The following is a 21,294-nucleotide window of genomic DNA, read 5'->3' on the forward strand; positions in this document are numbered from 1 at the left end:
CCAAAATCTAATGAAAAACACGAAGATTAAATAAGGTAAAGGACACATCCACAAGGCAACTGGCAATGTGGGTGGTTGTTTACACCAATGGAAGGGTGACACTAGGCCTCCGCCAAAAATCAACAGCCTCACCCACAGGTGGACTGCATGGACGAGGGAGAAATGTTCAATCCACACTTAACATGCCAAGAGAACACATGCTTATTTTTCCCAAACTTTACAGCGGAAAGTTTAACTGAAATTTTCCCTGCACACTTTGGTCTGCAATATTTAATTAGCATTTTATTGACAATGGACATGCATTTACTGGGTTTCTGCTGTAAATACAGGATATCATTATCTTCTCCCACAACCACATGCTACACTATAATATTTAAATTCATAACAAAATCATCATACTGTTACAATAATAGAAACAAACCTTAAATAAATTTGCAGCTTCATCCAGTCGTATTCGGACGAGAAAAAGATCTTCGTTGCTGCTATAACTGAGAGCTTTGTTTTCCATCTCTTGAATTAGCTGTGACACTAATGAATGTGCAAACTGGCTGTGGGCTACATTTTCTGGATCAATGTCATTCCTGCAGGAAAGTATATACAAATATAAAATAATGAAGACTTAATAAATATCAGTACAATAAACAATGCAAAGTAAAATGCAATTGTTAAATTAAAAACTAGATACTATTTAGTAAAGCACGGTAAAAAACTGATGCTGAATAGTTGAAATAATTTTATTGTAAGAAATAATTTCCTGAGGATGGTTGGTGTGCTATTGAAAAGACAGTGATCATTAATATGGACTATTCACACATTTAGAGAGGATGGAGCAAAACAGGATGACTTGGAGGGTGTATAAATCTGTAGTGGAGGGGAGGAGGGGTACTGATCGCCCTAGTTAAGGATGGAGGGAGGGGGTAAAAGAGGTTTTGTGTGCAAGGGGCTTGGACATGCAGCAAGCATGTCTGAGCGTGTTAGATGGGAGTGAATGGAGATAAATGGTTTTTTGGGCCTGACGAGCTGTTGGAGTGTGAGTAGTGTGGAGAAAAAAAAAATCATTTCTCCAACCCAGGGGCTGAGACCTGGTTCAACTTGAAGGATAGAGAAATGCCTTCTGAATGCAGCATAAAGGGTTATAAACTAATCCATACTGATAGGATCAACAGGAAGGGTGGCGGAGTGGCGAAGTATGTCAGAGATAATTTAAATTGTTGTGTTAGACATGATATAAGAATAGAAACATCGGACACAGAATCTGTTTGGCTACAGTTTCTCGAGGGGTATGAATTGATAGGGAGTGCAGTAAGCTGCTATGGGACGAAATTCATAAGGCGTCTAGATATGAAAATGTTGTGTTAATGGGGGATTTTAACTTTAGACAAATTGATTGGAACAATTTGACAGGAAATCTTGAGTCTAGTGACTTTCTTGATACAGTTCAGGATTGCTTTTTAAAACAGTTTGTGACAGAACCAACTAGAGGAAACAATCTGCTTGACTTGGTTCTTGCCAACAAAGATTCACTAATTAATAATCTTGAGGTTAATGATGAGCTTGGGGAAAGTGATCACAAATCACTTAGTTTCAATATATTATGGAATTACCCAGTAAACTGCAATCAAGTCTCTGTCCCAGACTTTCGATTGGCTGATTTCATGGGACTGAAAAATTACCTGGGTGGGCTAAATTGGGATGATCTGACTATGGGTCAGGTAGCTGGTGTTGGTTGCCAATATGACGTTTTTCAGAGCATAGTTCTAGCTGCTCAGTCAACTTTTGTTCCGAGTAGGGAAATTAGATCTAACAAAAATGATCCCAAATGGATGAACAATAGATTAAAACATCTCATTGGTCAAAAGAGAGGCATATATAGGCGTATCAAAAGAGGGGATGGGCAGTTAAGAAATCAATATATTCAATTAAAGAGAGAAATAAAAAAAAAGGAATAAGAAAAGCAAAAAGGGATTATGAGGCTAAGGTCGCAAGGGATTCAAAGACTAACCCAAAAGGGTTCTTTCAGGTATACAGAAGTAAGATTAGAGACAAGATAGGCCCACTTAAGAGTAGCTCAGGTCAGATCACTGACAGTGATAGGGATATGTGTGAAATTTTCAATTCTTACTTCCTCTCAGTTTTTACTCAGGAAGATACTAGCGAAATTCCAGAAATAATAAATTATGTAGAACAGGACGATAATAAACTATGCACGATTGCAGTAACTAGTGACATGGTCCTCAGACAAATAGAGAAATTAAAACCTAACAAATCCCCAGGCCCTGATGAATTGTTTGCAAGGGTTTTAAAGGAATGTAAAGAGGAACTTTGCAAACCTTTGGCTAATCTTTTCAACATATCACTACAAACTGGCATAGTGCCTGATAAGTGGAAAATGGCAAATGTAATACCTATTTACAAGGCAGGTGACAGGTCCTTAGCTTCGAACTATAGACCAATAAGCCTTACCTCCATAGTGGGAAAATTTATGGAATCAATAATTGCCGAGGCAATTCGTAGCCATCTTGATAGGCATAAATTGATAAATGAATCTCAACACGGTTTTACTAAGGGGCGTTCCTGTCTTACGAATTTACTAACTTTTTTTGCTAAGGTGTTTGAGGAGGTAGATCATGGTAATGAATATGATATTGTGTATATGGACTTCAGTAAGGCTTTCGATAGAGTTCCACATCAGAGACTTTTGAGGAAACTTAAGGCACACGGAATAGGAGGAGAAACCTTTTCCTGGGTAGAGGCATGGTTGACAAATAGGCAGCAAAGAGTTTGCATAAATGGGGAGAAATCAGAATGGGGGCACGTCACAAGCGGTGTTCCACAGGGGTCAGTGTTGGGCCCCTTGTTGTTCACAATTTACATAAACGATATAGATGAGGGAATAAATAGCGACATAAGCAAATTTGCTGATGACACCAAAATAGGCCGTCCAATTCATTCTATTGAGGACATTAGTGCACTCCAGGATGATTTGAATAGACTGATGCAGTGGTCGGAGAAGTGGCAGATGCAGTTTAATATAGACAAATGCAAAGTGCTAAATGTTGGACAGGACAATAACCATGCCACTTATAAACTGAATAGTGTAGATCTTAATACTACTGATTGCGAAAAGGATTTAGGAGTTCTGGTTAGCAGTAATCTGAAACCAAGACAACAGTGCATAAGTGTTCGCAATAAAGCTAACAGAATCCTTGGCTTCATATCAAGAAGTATAAATAATAGAAGTCCTCAGGTTGTTCTTCAACTCTATATATCCTTGGTTAGGCCTCATTTAGATTATGCTGCACAGTTCTGGTCACCATATTACAGAATGGATATAAATGCACTGGAAAACGTACAGAGGAGGATGACAAAGTTGATCCCATGTATCAGAAATCTTCCCTATGAGGATAGACTGAGGGCCCTGAATCTGCACTCTCTAGAAAGGCGTAGAATTAGGGGGGATATGATTGAGGTGTATAAATGGAAAACAGGAATAAATAAAGGGGATGTAAATAGCGTGCTGAAAATATCCAGCCAAGACAGGACTCGCAGCAATGGTTTCAAGTTGGAAAAGTTCAGATTCAGGAAGGACATAGGAAAGCACTGGTTTGGTAATAGAGTTGTGGATGAGTGGAACAAACTCCCGAGTACCGTCATAGACGCTAAGACGTTGTGTAGTTTTAAAAATAGGTTGGATAAATACATAAGTGGGTGTGGGTGGGTGTTAGACCTGACTAGCTTGGGCTACCAGGTCTGGTGCCGTGCTCCTTCCTTATGTGGAAGGAAGTGACCTGACTAGGTGGTCATTGTTCTAGGCCTGGGGGAGGGGGATGGACCTGCTTCGCATGGGTCTGTAGGCCTGTTGCAGTGTTCCTTCTTTCTTATGTTCTTATGGTGTATTTTCGTATAATATTTATTGTTGTACAGTGGACCCCTGACATTCGTTGGCATCGACATTCGATAAATCCGACATTCGATGCATTTTAATGCAAAAATTTCGCCTCAACATTCGATGGAAAACCTGACATTCGATATGATTCGTATGAGACGTGTCCATGTGTGGCCTGAACTGCACCGTGTGTGCCAGTGTTTACAAGCCAGCCAGTGTGCATGCATCTAAGGATACATTCGGTACATTCCATATTATCCATATTATCACTGTTTTTGGTGCTCGTTTCTGCAAAGTAAGTAACTTAGGGCCCCAAGAAAGCTTCTAGTGCCAACCCTTCGAGAAAAAAGGTGCTAATGACTATTGAAATGAAGAAAGAGAGAATTGCAAAGTACGAAAGTGGAGTGCGTGTGTCGGAGTGCATGATAATTTGGTAAAGAAATTGCCTGCAACTAGTGGTGATGTGAGTGAATTTAAGGCCAGCAAAGGTTGGTTTGAAAGATTTAAGAATCGTAGTGGCATACACAGTGTGGTAAGGCATGTTGAGGCTGCCAGTTCAAGTCCTAATGGAAGGGGATTCCCCATCTAAACACTAACACCATCCACACTCTCCCCTCCTCCTATCCCATCAATCATCACCAGATCTTTATTAAAGGTAAGTGTCAATTATTCGATTGTTATTAATCTATTGTTATTGTTGTTATTGTAATTATTCTATTGCATTAAACTTAATATTTCATGTGGTAATTTTTTTTTTCATACTTTTGCGCGTCTTGCACGGATTAATTTGATATCCATTATTTCTTATGGGGAAAATTAATTCGACTTTCTATATTTTCGACATTCGATAGCTCTCCGGAACGTATTAGTATCGAATGTCGAGGGTCCACTGTATTCTCGTTTTCATGGTCTCACATGATAAAATGGAAAACATATTACAGAAATAGAGATGATTTTGATTACTTTCACGATGAAAACGACCTTAAAATTGAGCTCAAAGTAGTGGAAATGTTTGATTTTTACCAATGTTCAAGAGTAAGCAAATCACACCACAGGTCCAATACACGTCAACTGGGGAGTCTAATACAGTGGACCCCCGCATAGCGAACTTAATCCGTGCAAGAGGGCTGGTCGTTATGCGAAATGTTCGCTATGCGAATTAATTTTCCCCATAAGAAATAATGGAAATAAAATTAATCCGTGCAAGACACCCAAAAGTATGAAAAAAAATTTTTTTTACCACAAAAAAATGTTAATTTTAGTACACACAAACTGAAAAAGGCATGCACAATTACATGACACTTACTTTTATTGAAGATCTGGTGATGATTGATGGGATGGGAGGAGGGGAGAGAGAGTGTTAGTGTTTAGAAGGGGAATCCCCTTCCATTAGGACTTGAGGTAGCAAGTCCTTTTCTGGGGTTACTTCCCTTCTTCTTTTAATGCCACTAGGACCAGCTTCAGAGTCACTGGACTTCTTTCGCACAACATATCTGTCCATAGTGGCCTGTACCTCTCGTTCCTTTATGATTTGTCTAAAGTGGTTCACAACAGTGTCATTGTAACAGTCACCAGCACGGCTTGCAATAGCTGTGTGAGGGTGATTTTCATCAAAAAAGGTTTGCACTTCAAGCCATTTTGTACACATTTCCTTAATCTTTGAAGTAGGCAATTCCTTCAATTTCTCTCTCCCCTCCTTTGAACCAGTTTCCCCAGGTCTGGCCTCTTGCTCTTGAAGTTGATCTATCAGCTCATCAGTGGTTAGTTCTTCATTGTCCTCCTCCACCAACTCTTCCACATCCTCCCCACTAACCTCCAACCCCAAGGACTTCCCCAATTCCACAATTGATTCCTCAACTGGTATACTACTCCTCTCAGGGTTAGCCTCAAACCCTTCAAAATCCCTTTTGTCTACACATTCTGGCCACAGTTTCTTCCAAGCAGAGTTCAAGGTTCTCTTAGTCACTCCCTCCCAAGCCTTACCTATAAGGTTTACACAATTGAGGATATTAAAGTGATCCTTCCAAAACTCTTTTAGAGTCAATCGAGTGTCTGTGGTCACTTCAAAGCACTTTTGAAACAGAGCTTTTGTGTACAGTTTCTTGAAGTTGGAAATGACCTGCTGGTCCATGGGCTGCAGGAGAGGAGTGGTATTAGGAGGCAAAAACTTCACCTTAATGAAGCTCATGTCCCCATAAAGTCGCTCTGCCACGTCTGTAGGATGACCAGGGGCATTGTCTAACACCAGGAGGCACTTAAGGTCTAATTTCTTTTCAGTTAGGTAATCTTTCACATTGGGGGCAAATGCATGGTGTAACCAGTTATAGAAAAATTCCCTAGTGACCCATGCCTTACTGTTTGCCCTCCACAGCACACACAAATTATCCTTGAGGACATTCTTTTGCCTGAACGCTCTGGGAGTTTCAGAGTGATACACTAATAAAGGCTTAACTTTGCAATCACCACTAGCATTGGCACACATCAACAAAGTAAGCCTGTCTTTCATAGGCTTATGTCCTGGGAGTGCCTTTTCCTCCTGAGTAATGTAGGTCCTGCTTGGCATTTTCTTCCAGAACAGGCCTGTTTCATCACAATTAAACACTTGTTCAGGTTCCAGTCCTTCAGTTTCTATGTACTCCTTGAATTCCTGCACATATTTTTCAGCCGCTTTGTGGTCCGAACTGGCAGCCTCACCATGCCGTATCACACTATGGATGCCACTACGCTTCTTAAATCTCTCAAACCAACCTTTGCTGGCCTTAAATTCACTCACATCATCACTAGTTGCAGGCATTTTTTTAATTAAATCGTCATGCAACTTCCTAGCCTTTTCACATATGATCGCTTGAGAGACGCTATCTCCTGCTAGCTGTTTTTCATTTATCCACACCAATAAGAGTCTCTCAACATCTTCCATCACTTGCGATCTTTGTTTCGAAAACACAGTTAAACCTTTGGCAACAACAGCTTCCTTGATTGCCGTTTTCTTGCCCACAATAGAAGCGATGGTTGATTTTGGTTTCTTGTACAACCTGACCAGGTCGGTGATACGTACTCCACTTTCATACTTATCAATGATCTCTTTCTTCATTTCAATGGGTATTCTTACCCTTTGAGGTGTAGGGTTGGCACTAGAAGCTTTCTTGGGGCCCATGGTCACTTATTTTCCACAAACAGCACCGAAAACACTGTAATAATACGAAATATTCCGAGTGTATGCTTGAATGTTACCGCGGAGGCTGGCTGGTAAACAATGGGATGGGCGGCACATGTGAGGCTGGCTGAGGGCGCAGATTGGACGCGTCTCGGACGAAGTTCGCTGAGCGGGTTTTTGTCCACTATGCAGGGCAAAATTTTAGTGAACAAAGCGTTCGCTATGCGGATTGTTCGCTATGCAAGGCGTTCGCTATGCGGGGGTCCACTGTATTCTTTTACTAGTGCACTGATATTATTTATACCATTTTTACAATAATGCAGTAGTCAGCATAACAGTAAATGTTTTATTTTTTGTATGAATAAAAAATCAAAATAGAAATCAATAATAATATCAGAGTGGCCTAGAGACGTGACTAATGAACAGAGGATATGTTATTTTAGTGCCAAGAATGTCTGCAATGTTTATTCTGGACCCTATTTTGAAATTGCGTGATATTGGCCAAATTGCCAATTTCTGACCACTTTATTGGGTAGTTTAAATCGGTAAATGGGCAGTTTCTTGTATGCAACTGATAGAAAAATGGAGTTCTAGAGAAATAGCTATGAGTTTAGTCAACTGGAACAACGGAATTGGCCAAAAATAGGGCTCAAAGTCAGCGAAATGCCAATGCGTATATGTCGCCAAGACCATTAACTTCGCGGGAATGTAATTCCCCAAGTTTTTAACCAAATTTCATACTTTTTGTGTCATTACCATTGAGAAAAGATTCTCTATCATTTCATAAGAAAAAAACAATTTTATTTTTCCAAAAATTTATCGACATAGAATGATAGTTGCAGAAAGGGGCCTGCGACAGTCAAAGGGTTAATCCATTCCCTGACCTTGCTGGCATCTGGATTTGCTCATTTGCAGAGTCAATTTTCCTCGTTTAAATTAACTGAAGTGGAATTAATCCATTCCCGTGGAATTCCATGCACAACAAAATATTTCAATAATTTCCCTGATATCAACTCTACGGCTTATTTACCTATCACAATTCATTTATTATATAATAAACAATATAAATAACACAGAAACCTGATATATACTCTAGAATGAATAAAATATGTCATCATATGACAGGTGGAGGCCGCCACAACCACTCCTGCATTCTGGTAATCACAGCCATCTAGTGATGGCCTTTTTGAAGCAGTCTATTATTATACAGAAGGGCCCCGCTTTACGGCGTTTCACTTTATGGTGTTCCGCTAATACGGTTATTTCAAATTATGACCAAAACTCGCTATACGGCTCCCTCCACCTGACTCTAATATGGTCACTGCTCCCCACCCAGTTTGTTTACATTCTCTGTGAGATCCGTAAGCACTAAGTCTCTACATTATGTCTGGAAATAACAAAATTTCAAATGTTTTTAAAAGTTATTTTATGTTTTAAAAATTGAGGTTGGAGAGTTGAAGGAGGAGGTCTTGCTTCTCCAGGAGGAGATTAGGAGGCTGAAGGTCCACCTCAATGGGTCTGGGAGAGAGTGTGAGGTGGCTGGAGTTGTGGGGAATGAGGCTTCTAGCAGTGAGGTGCAGTCTGTCTCTCGCTGTGAGGAGGCTGTAGCTGGGGAGGTAGCAACGGCTACCAGCAGTGAGGTGCAGTCCAGCACCTGCTACAAGTGGCGAGTGGTTCACAGTAATGGAAGGCGCATCAGAGTAAGGAAAGTTAAGAGTGAAGATCTGAAGGTAGGAAATCGCTTCTCTGTTCTTCAGGATGAATGTACTTCAGTGGCCAGTGAAGGTAAGGGTACTACTGCCCCTGCTAATGGAGGTAAGCGCATTCTTGTGGTTGGTGACTCTCAGGTAAGATATATTGACCGTGCTTTTTGTAATAGGAATAAGAAGATGAGAGACAGAGTGTGCTTCCCTGGAGCTGGTGTTGGGGACATTGTCAACAGGCTGGATAATATCACGTCAGGTAATGGGAACAAGCCCATTATCTGTCTCAGTGCTGGTGGAAATGATATTGGGAAGGGTAGGAGAGAAGAGTTGCTAGATAAGTACAGGTCAGCTATAGATTTCATTAAGTCTAAGGGAGGGATCCCAATCATATGTAGCATCTTGCCTAGAAGGGGAGTAGGAAATGAATGGTTGTCTAGGGCAATTGGTGTAAATTGCTGGCTAGACAGATACTGCAAGGAACTTGCAATCCCATTCATTGACAACTGGAACAACTTTTATGGCAAACATGATATGTATGCAAGGGATGGGGTACATCTCTCTGGGGCTGGGGTGGTAGCACTTGCAGACTCGATTGAGAAGGCCATTGGTGAAATGCCTATGATTTTAAACTGATGGAAGATAGAGGTATGGGTGTGTGTGGGAAACAAGCAGGTTGCAACACTTGGGTTGGAAACAGTAAATGTATAAAAGGCATTCAGCATGAAGTTATAAATAAAGACAATAGATCAGGTCAGCAAACAAAGGGGGACAGCAGAGGGCAGCAAGGGACTAGCTCCCTTAAGGTTTACTATACTAATAGCAGGAGTGTAAGAAATAAGATAGATGAGCTAAGATTAATTGCAAGTGCAGGAAACATAGATATTATTGCTATAACAGAGACCTGGCTTAATCTGAAAGATAGAGAGATGCCCTCTGAATGTCACATACAAGGCTATAAATTATTCCACACTGACAGGGTCAACAGGAAAGGTGGTGGAGTAGCGATGTATGTCAGAGACAATTTAAATTGTTGTGTTAGACAAGATATTAAATTAGAAGCGTCAGCCACTGAATCTGTTTGGTTACAGCTTCTCGAGGGCCGAGAAAAACTAATTTTGGGTGTGATTTACAGGGCCCCAAACCTTGATAGGGAGTGCAGTAAACTTCTATGGGACGAAATTCGTAAGGCATCTACATACGAAAATGTTGTGCTAATGGGAGATTTCAACTATAGACAGATTGACTGGAGCAATTTGACAGGAAATTTAGAGTCAGGTGACTTTCTTGATACGATCCAGGATTGTTTTTTAAAACAGTTTGTGACAGAGCCAACTAGGGGAAATAACCTCCTTGACTTGGTTCTTGCCAGTAGGGAAACACTAATTAATAATCTTGAGGTTAATGATGAGCTTGGGGAAAGTGATCACAAATCACTCAGTTTTAATATATCATGGAATTCCCCTAATAATGGCAATCAAGTCTCCGTCCCTGACTTTCGCTTGGCTGATTTCATAGGACTGAAAAATTACTTAGGTGGGCTGAACTGGAATGACCTGACTAAGGGTCAGGTAGGTGGTGATGGTTGCCGATATGATGCTTTCCAGGGCATAGTTCTAGCTGCTCAGTCAAATTATGTTCCAAATAGGGAAATCAGATCAAACAAAAATGATCCTAAATGGATGAACAATAGATTAAAATATCTGATTGGTCAAAAGAGAGGCATATATAGGCAAATCAAAAGAGGAGAGGGGCAATTGAGAAATCGATATATTCAGTTAAAGAGAGAAATAAAAGTATTAACCCTTTGACTGTCGAAGGGCCCAATCCTGAAGTGTCTCCTGGTGTCGCAAAATATTCGAAAAAAAAAAAATTATTTTTTCTTATGAAAATGTTAAGATTATTTTTCTGATTGTTTTAGTCCCAAAAAAAAAAAAATTTCCCATCAGTACTTACCGAGATATAGAGTCCTGAAGTTTGCTGAAATTGATCTGCTAGCGGCAACAGCGGCGACTGCCGCTCACCCGGTAAACTTTGATTTACTTGTATTCGATGGTTTCTTGTTTTTTTCACTATTTTATTTTTTCACATAACTTTTGTGGCCTGTGAGACCAAATTATTGTGCAATGTTCAAATATACACTCGTTGAATGTAACACAATTATAGCAAAAACACTCGTATCATTATAATGTTGCTAAAACTTGTTTACACAAACAAACAATGTAAACAAATGTTTATTACGATTGTTTTATAATATATATACATATGTACAATCACTGGACACTTTTCTAGAAGTGCTGCAGCTTGTGGAATTCTTTGAAACATGGGTATAAGCACAATGGTGTCTTACACTCCTCACACATAAAACGAGTGTCTCTGCGTTTTTGTGGGCGTTTTGTGGTATGTCCACAGACAAAACACCTCTTCTGAGCATTTTTCTTGGCAGTAGTAGCAGGCAGTGGTATGGGGTAGTGATCACCAGGCCTCAGACGAGAGGACATGTGTTGATAATTTCGTGGGCGCTGGTCTATTGCAGGTGTTGTTTCTTGGTACTTGAATATTATTTGTCTGATGACTGACAAACAAAATTCACCATATTTGGGTTTGTTCTTGGTCTTCAACTTATACATATTATAAGCATTCAGCATGGAAATGTCAAGAAGATGGAAAAACAGTTTTATGTACCACTTATAACTCTTGCGAACACAGTCAGCAAACCCAATCTGCATGTCACATTTGTCCACTAAGCGCATATTGAGGTTGTAATCCATCACAGCTGCAGGTTTTACAATGGGTTCATTGGTCTCTCTATTCTGCTTGCCAGTGTCTACCATTTCGTGTCGGTGAACTGATGTCAGCAGTGTGACATCACGTTTGTCATGCCACCGAAATGCCATGATGTCATTGGCAGCAAACACCTGCACTTCACCTCTACGACTGCCAGCTTCGAACCTAGGCATATGTTTACGATTTCTACGCACTGTGCCACACACATCTGTCATGTTCACTCGCAAGAAATCACTGAGTATAGGGCTTGTGTACCAGTTGTCAGTATATAAAATATGCCCCTTACCAAGATATGGCTCCATCATTGTTCTAACCACATCACCAGAGATACCCAGTAACTTCCTGGTATCTTCCATTGTTTTACCGCCAGTGTACACAATTATATCCAAAACCAGACCAGTTTTGCAATCACACAGAACAAATAACTTTATACCAAAGCGTTTCCTCTTGCTTGGTATATACTGCTTGAATGAGAGTCTTCCTTTGAACAAAATCAAAGACTCGTCAATAACAAGCTTCCTGAAGGGATAAAAATACATACAGCACTTTTGTTTCAGGTACATAAACACACGTCTGATCTTATATAACCTGTCGCTTCTGTCAGGCCTGGTTTTGTCTGAAAAGTGTAACATACGTAACAGTAACACAAATCTATTCACTGGTATAATGTCACTGAAAGCAGGGGTTGAAATCAGGCGGTCTGTCGCCCAGTATGTGTTGACACTATGCTTATACACATGTGGCATAAGCATTATTGTGGCAAAGAACAGATACATCTCTGCCACAGTTGTGTCCTTCCACTGGTGTAGGCGTGATCTTGGTGAAAGCATAGTGTTTGCCATGGTGTACTCATAGTATGTATTGCTTTCCCTGACAATAATGTCCATCAGGGGTTCATCGAAGAACAACTGAAAGCATTCCAGTTCAGTGGGATTGTTCCCAAGTGTACATGATGGCCGTATTCCACTTTGTCCTCCATCAAAGTCATGGGGATTGGGAACAAACTCGTCATCTTGCTGCCAATCCCAGATGCGGTCAGCTGGTGCGTTCTGGATATTGTAATGTCGTTGTGGTTGTGCAGGTTGTGGTTGTGGTTGTAAGAGTGTGGGGTCGGCCGAGGCTGGTTGTAGTTGTGCAGAGTCAGCAGCGCGGGTAGTAGCGTGGCCCGCTGCTGGTGTCACATGACTCATGCCACCATCACTATCACCACCACCGCCTGCTGCCTCACTCACATCATTTATACCCATCGTAACAATATCGTCATCTTCACTATCAGGACGTGGTGTAGGGCCACGGGATGTGCTCCGAGATGTACTCCTTCCTCTTGGAAGAGCATATGGCACACTACCAGACCGCATGCGACGTCGTATATACTGCCGCTTCACTGGGGAATATTCACCCTCACTGTCACAACTAGAACTGCTTTCAATAACCTTGAAATCACTATCACTATCACTTGCACTGCTCACATCTGAGTCTTGTACACGGGCAAATAGTTTCCTCTTTCGTCCTGGTACAGGTGAACATGAACGAGCCGGCCCAGCACCAGAGGTGGAAGGTTGTGGGTCATCTGGGTTTTCATCACTAATTATGTTATCCTGGGTAATTTTCTCGGTCACACCCGCTTCAAAACCAGGGAATTCACTTTCACTGACACTATCATCACTGTTTGAGCTATCACTTGGGAACAAAAGACCTCCAATCCGCCGAGGAGTGAGGAACTTCTTACCGCGAGGCATGGTGAAAATGGACTACCAAGATGGCGTTCCCACAATGCACCGCTGAGTCCCAGATTTTTTTCACAGGGTGCACACCGACCACTGAGACCCATTCTCTCTCATGTAGGCCTACCAGCCCTCTCCCGCTTGATTTGAAGCCGCTAGAATTTATGCGTATAGATACGTCAAACACGGTATCTCCCATGACGTATATATACGACCGCGACAGTCAAAGGGTTAATAGGAAAGTACTGGTTTGGTAATAGAGTTGTGGATGAGTGGAACAAACTCCCAAATACCGTTATAGAGGCCAGAACGTTGTGTAGCTTTAAAAATAGGTTGGATAAATACATGAGTAGATGTGGGTGGGTGTGAGTTAGACCTGATAGCTTGTGCTACCAGGTCGGTTGCCGTGTTCCTCCCTTAAGTCAATGTGACCTGACCTGACTAGGTTGGGTGCATTGGCTTAAGCCGGTAGGAGACTTGGACCTGCCTTGCATGGGCCAGTAGGCCTTCTGCAGTGTTCCTTCGTTCTTATGTTCTTATATACTCTGATAATTATACTTATGTATACCTATACCTAAATAAACTTACACACGGTGCTGGCAAGCAGGTACACATTAAAATCAGTAAGTGTGTCTTATGTCTCGAGACGTCATATTAGTAATGATAATAATAATCATAGAGTCTCATTAAATGTCGTATATTATGTTAATATACATATTTTCGTTAATCCATCTATATTGTACATTATTATTTTTATTATTTTTCATCACTAGCTAATGCCAACTACCTCCAATACTCTATAATTCTTTCTTACTGCTATTAATTGCTCATAATTTTAAATTACAAGTCAAATCTTACTCCAAATTAATAATATTCATTTTTTCTTACCTGTCCATTTAATTTTGTTAATCACTACTTGTTTTTTTAGTCAGTTTACATTGTGTATGCAATTAGTGTATATTCCAATTACTTTTTTGCAAGTACCAAAACTATCTTTTGCTAGCTAGTACCAACTACCTCATTTTTTTTTACTTTTATTGTGCAATAAACTGCTCAATTTATCTAATATTACAAATCAGATCTTACTCCTAAACCAATATTATTTCATAGTGACCATCTGTCCATTTAACTTTGTTTACCATTACTTAATTTTAGTCCCTTATATATTTTCTCCTTTATTTTAGCTTTATATAACTACCCTAGTTTATACATTCACAATTGTTAAAATAATCAAGGTGCTATTCTCAGGTGCTAAAGTAGAACAAGTTCACAATTTTGCCATTATATTCCAAAGCTCATTTATTTTATAGTACTACCTACTATCATATTCCCAAGCTCCATTATTTGATCATCACTTTATTTGTACTAGTCCCTTTTATATTGTCTCCTTTATTTTAGCAAAAAAAAAAAAAAAAAAAAAAAAAACTACCTTAGCTCATTATTTTACATTTGTTAAATAATTCAGGTGCTATTTTTTAGCTTAAGACTATTTACTTTGTTTTATACTTAATTCTAACTATAGATTCACTACAAATCTTATGATTACAAGCATTGATCCTGATACCAACCTCTTATTTAATGACTTAAATGAATCAAACAGTTACTGTAATTACTACACTGCAGAACAATCAAAGGCACTTCTCAGTGCCAACAACAACATAACTATCTTTAACTACAATATCAGATCTTTAAGCAAGCATTACGATGACCTCATAGCATTACTAAATTCCTTACATGCCAATATGTCCATCATTACACTAACTGAAACCTGGCTAAAGCCTGATAGTACAGATGTCTATGCCATTCCTGGTTACACAGCCATACACAACTGTAGGCCAGACCAACAAGGGGGTGGCACAGCCATATACTACTCAGACCAACTAGAATGTATCACTAATACTTGCACAAGGGATGAACATGGGGAATATATAATAGCCAAATTCAAATCCAAATACCTACAAAAACCTCTCACATTGATAAACATCTACAGAGTTCCACAGTCAAACATTAGCCAATTTAGTCAAAACCTAGGAAGTATGATAACTGATGCACGCATGAACAAAGATCACTTACTACTCTCAGGTGACTTCAATATAAATCTCCTGCAAGACCAGGACCCACACGTTACTGAATTCACAAACACAATGAGTAACTGTATGTTGCTACCAACAGTAACAAAACCTACAAGAGTTACAGAGACTAGTGTTTCCCTACTTGACCACATCTGGACCAACACCATATCCCCTTTAAAATCAGGCATAATTACAGATAATACCACAGACCACTACCCTACTTTCCTCATAACAACTCTTGGTAAATTACCCCAAGACACTACTAAAGTCACCTTCAGACTTCACAATGAGGCAGCCATTAATAACTTCACAACAGCAGTAGCAAACATTGACTGGCACACTGAGCTAGAAATCTATACAGATATTGACGAATGTATTAATAATTTTCTAAAAAAGACCCAATACCTCTATAACAAGCACTGCCCTAAAAAAACTAAACAGATGACAGCTAAGAGACTGAACAGTCCCTGGCTAACACCCAGCATTCTCAAATCCATAAATACAAAACACCAATATGAAAAACAGTACAGAATGGGTCACATAACCAGAGACCAAACAAAACGTTACTCGTCAATCCTAACCAGCCTGATAAGAAGGGCAAAAAAATTGTATTATGAGAACAGATTATCCAACTTACGAGGTGATATAAAAAAGACCTGGAAAACCCTATCAGAAATTCTGGGAACAAAAAAGATATCACGAAATAGCGAAATAAAATTAGCAAAATCAGATGAACCCCAACTCCCACCAACAGAAACAGCAAACAGACTCAATGATTTCTTCTCCACTATAGGACAAAACCTTGCCAATAAAATCCCAAGCTCAGATACCCCACCAAATGACTACCTCACTGGCAACTACCCGAACACACTGTTCCTAGCTCCGACTAACCCATACGAAGTCTCCCTTATTATCAACGCACTAAAAAACAAGGCAGGAGATTTAAATACCTTACCACCCTTTATATACAAAAAAGTGTCACAAGTGCTATCACCAATCATTGCAACACTCTTTAACAAATCCATTGAATCCTCCACCTTCCCTACAGTACTCAAAATAGCAAGGGTCACCCCGATCCACAAAGGAGGAGACCAAACAGAGTTGAATAACTATAGGCCAATATCCAACTTACACCCTCTCTCAAAAATCTTCGAAAAATTAATTCATAAACGAATCTACTCCTACCTTATCTCCCAAAACATACTCAACCCCTGCCAATTTGGATTCAGGCCTAATAAAAATACTAATGATGCTATTATACACATGCTAGAACATATATACACTGCAATAGAGAAAAAAGAAGTCCCACTGGGGATCTTCATTGACTTACGTAAAGCTTTTGATACAGTTGACCATGACTTGCTCCACGTAAAATTGTCACACTATGGTATAAGAGGGCACTCCCTCAACTACCTCAAGTCATACCTCAGCAACAGAAGCCAATATGTGTACGCAAATGGGGCAAACTCTTCTGCACAACCAATTACAGTTGGTGTCCCACAGGGAAGTGTCCTTGGCCCTCTTCTCTTTCTCCTATACATAAATGACCTACCAAATGCTTCGCAATTACTCAAACCCACACTATTTGCAGATGACACTACATACGTCTTCTCCCACCCGAGCCCAGTCACGCTAGCCAATACTGTAAATACCGAATTACAGAAAATATCTACCTGGATGAGGACTAACAAACTTACACTAAACATTGACAAAACCTACTTCATTCAGTTTGGTAACAGAGCTACAGATGTCCCTCTTAACATAATGATAAACGGATCACCTATCACAAAGCTAACAGAGGGAAAATTCTTAGGAATCCACCTTGATAATAGACTCAAATTTCATACACATATACAACAAATTTCTAAGAAAATTTCCAAGACTGTAGGCATACTATCGAAGATACGGTACTATGCTCCACAGTCAGCCCTCCTGGCCCTATATCACTCTCTTATTTACCCCTATCTCACCTATGGAATTTGTGCATGGGGCTCAACAACAATTAACCATCTCAGACCACTAATTACCCAACAAAAGGCTGCAGTTAGAATGATAACAAATTCTCACTACAGGCAGCACACTCCACCAATATTCAATACACTAAACCTACTCACCATACAAAACATCCATACTTATTACTGCACCTATTACATACATAGAACACTTAACTCTGATATTAACCCTCCCCTCAAACATCTCCTTGCCAACCTCAACAGAACACATGACCATAACACAAGGCACAGATCACTCTTTGATGTTCCTCGTGTCCATCTCACGCTATGCAAAAACTCAATGCACATAAAAGGCCCTAAAATCTGGAATTCATTACCTGTAAATATAAAAGAAACACTACCTGTTTATAAATTCAAGTCTCTTCTCAAAGATCACTTACTCACCCAAAACCAAATAAATACTGAATAACTGAACCTTATAAATTGTATATCTTAAATGTTTCTCACAATTATATCACATAAATGTTAAACCTAAAACCCAATCTAACTTTATTATTTTTTAAATACACTACCTAACAGAATACTCCATTCTACTGAATGTACAACAATGCATGCAACCATATGACCTGTCTTTGTAATACTCACTTGTGCTTTATAGTAATCTGTTTACATTAATGTTTTATCACTGATTTCATCATTGCTTAGTTAATCTTAAGTTAATTTTAAGCCAGCCCGTAATGCTATGCATAGTATAAGTGGCTTTGGCATGCTGCTCTTATCTTATCTGTATTTTTTTTGTACCTCTGTATGTGTACACTAAAATTACAGTTTTTAAATGCAATATTAAATAAATAAATAGGGTACAGTGGACCCCCGCATACCCATCACATAATGTTCAATCCGCATACCGCTCGCTTTTATCGCAAAAAGTGGACCCCCGCATTTGCCGACAATCCGCATACGCGCTTTAATCGCAAAAATTTTGCCCGCATCAAAAACCCGCTCACCTTCGTCCGAGACGCGTCCAATGTGCGCCCTTAGCCAGCCTCACATGTGCCGCCGGTGGCATTGTTTACCAGCCAGCCTCCGCGGTAACATCCAAGCATACAATCGGAACATTTCGTATTATTACAGTGTTTTCGGTGATTTTATCTGGAAAATAAGTGACCATGGGCCCCAAGAAAGCTTCTAGTGCCAACCCTACAGCAATAAGGGTGAGAATTACTATAGAGATGAAGAAAGAGATCATTGATAAGTATGAAAGTGGAGTGCGTGTCGCCGACCTGGCCAGGTTGTACAAGAAACCCAAATCAACCATCGCTACTATTGTGGGCAACAGAAAGGCAATCAAGGAAGCTGTTCTTGCCAAAGGTTTAACTGTGTTTTCGAAACAGAGATCGCAAGTGATGGAAGATGTTGAGAGACTCTTATTGGTGTGGATAAATGAAAAACAGCTAGCAGGAGATAGCGTCTCTCAAGCGATCATAAGCGAAAAGGCTAGGAAGTTGCATGAGGATTTAATTAAAAAAATGCCTGCAACTAGTGATGATGTGAGTGAATTTAAGGCCAGCAAAGGTTGGTTTGAGAGATTTAAGAAGCGTAGTGGCATACATAGTGTGATAAGGCATGGTGAGGCTGCCAGTTCGGACCACAAAGCAGCTGAAAAATATGTGCAGGAATTCAAGGAGTACATAGACAGTGAAGGACTGAAACCTGAACAAGTGTTTAATTGTGATGAAACAGGCCTGTTTTGGAAGAAAATGCCAAGCAGGACCTACATTACTCAGGAGGAAAAGGCACTCCCAGGACATAAGCCTATGAAAGACAGGCTTACTTTGTTGATGTGTTCCAATGCTACTGGTGATTGCAAAGTGAAGCCTTTATTAGTGTATCACTCTGAAACTCCCAGACCGTTCAGGCAAAAGAATGTCCTCAAGGAGAATTTGTGTGTGCTGTGGAGGGCAAACAGTAAGGCATGGGTCACTAGGGACTTTTTCTATGACTGGTTACACCATGCATTTGCCCCCAATGTGAAAGATTACCTAACTGAAAAGAAATTAGAACTTAAGTGCCTCCTGGTGTTAGACAATGCCCCTGGTCATCCTACAGACGTGGCAGAGCGACTTTATGGGGACATGAAATTCATTAAGGTGAAGTTTTTGCCTCCTAATACCACTCCTCTCCTGCAGCCCATGGACCAGCAGGTTATTGCAAACTTCAAAAAACTGTACACAAAAGCTCTGTTTGAAAGGTGCTTTGTAGTGACCTCAGAAACTCAACTGACTCTAAGAGAGTTTTGGAGAGAGCACTTTAATATCCTCAATTGTGTAAACCTTATAGGTAAGGCTTGGGAGGGAGTGACTAAGAAGACCTTGAACTCTGCTTGGAAGAAACTGTGGCCAGAATGTGTAGACAAAAGGGATTTTGAAGGGTTTGAGGCTAACCCTGAGAGGATTATGCCAGTTGAGGAATCCATTGTGGCATTGGGAAAGTCCTTGGGGTTGGAGGTTAGTGGGGATGATGTGGAAGAGTTGGTGGAGGAGGACAATGAAGAACTAACCACTGATGAGCTGATAGATCAACTTCAACAGCAAGAGGCCAGACCTGAGGAAACTGGTTCAGAGGAGGGGAGAGAGAAATTGAAGAAGTTGCCTACTACAAAGATTAAGGAAATCTGTGCAAAGTGGCTTGAAGTGCAAACCTTCATGGATGAAAATCACCCTCACACAGCTATTGCAAGCCGTGCTGGTGACCTATTACACTGACAATGTTGTGAAACACTTTAGGGAAGTCATAAAGGAACGAGAGGTACAGGCCACTATGGACAGATATGTTGTGCGAAAGAAGTCCAGTGACTCTGAAGCTGGTCCTAGTGGCATTAAAAGAAGAAGGGAAGTAACCCCAGAAAAGGACTCGACACCTCAAGTCTTAATGGAAGGGGATTCCCCTTCTAAACACTAACACTCTCTCTCCCCTCCTCCCATCCCATCAATCATCACCAGATCTTCAATAAAAGTAAGTGTCATGTAATTGTGCATGCCTTTTTCAGTTTGTGTGTATTAAAATTAACATTTCATGTGGTAAAAATTTTTTTTTCATACTTTTGGGTGTCTTGCACGAATTAATTTGATTTCCATTATTTCTTATGGGGAAAATTCATTCGCATACCGAACATTTCGCATAACAATGAGCCCTCTTGCACGGATTAAGGTCGCTATGCGGGGGTCCACTGTAGACATCTATCTGGAGTTCTGTCCACTTAAGAATATATAAAATAAAATCCCTACAAAGAGTAATGGCAAATGTCAAATAATGTCACCGCCTCGCCCATTACTGATCAATATCCCACCATTTTAACCCTTTATATCTCACATTAACCCCTTAATCCCCCCTTAGTGGTAGAAGGAGGGTTTGTAAGGTACCTAGGGATGGGCAGAGAGCATGCATAGTTCCTTTGTATAAAGGCAAAGGGGACAAAAGAGAGTGCAAAAATTATAGGGGGATAAGTCTGTTGAGTATACCTGGTAAAGTGTATGGTAGTTATTATTGAAAGAATTAAGAGTAAGACGGAGAATAGGATAGCAGATGAACAAGGAGGCTTTAGGAAAGGTAGGGGGTGTGTGGACCAGGTGTTTACAGTGAAACATATAAGTGAACAGTATTTAGATAAGGCTAAAGAGGTCTTTGTGGCATTTATGGATTTGGAAAAGGCGTATGACAGGGTGGATAGGGGGGCAATGTGGCAGATGTTGCAGGTGTATGGTGTAGGAGGTAGGTTACTGAAAGCAGTGAAGAGTTTTTAAGAGGATAGTGAGGCTCAAGTTAGAGTATGTAGGAAAGAGGGAAATTATTTCCCAGTAAAAGTAGGCCTTAGACAAGGATGTGTGATGTCACCGTGGTTGTTTAATATATTTATAGATGGGGTTGTAAGAGAAGTAAATGCGAGGGTCTTGGCAAGAGGCGTGGAGTTAAAAGATAAAGAATCACACATAAAGTGGGAGTTGTCACAGTTGCTC

General features: G+C 40.2%; 1 protein-coding gene across 1 annotated transcript in view; it reads right to left on the reverse strand.

The window, feature by feature from the left end:
* The window catches only part of Stat92E (Signal transducer and transcription activator Stat92E), a gene marked incomplete in the record, with an annotated part of 406,006 nt that overhangs the window by 328,474 nt on the left and 56,238 nt on the right, over positions 1 to 21,294 (reverse strand). The window contains 1 exon segment of the mRNA XM_070091941.1: positions 422 to 581. Within this exon segment, the coding sequence (XP_069948042.1) occupies positions 422 to 581 (160 nt within the window).

Source organism: Cherax quadricarinatus, chromosome 37 (assembly GCF_038502225.1).
Source record: "Cherax quadricarinatus isolate ZL_2023a chromosome 37, ASM3850222v1, whole genome shotgun sequence".
NCBI lineage: Eukaryota > Metazoa > Arthropoda > Malacostraca > Decapoda > Parastacidae > Cherax > Cherax quadricarinatus.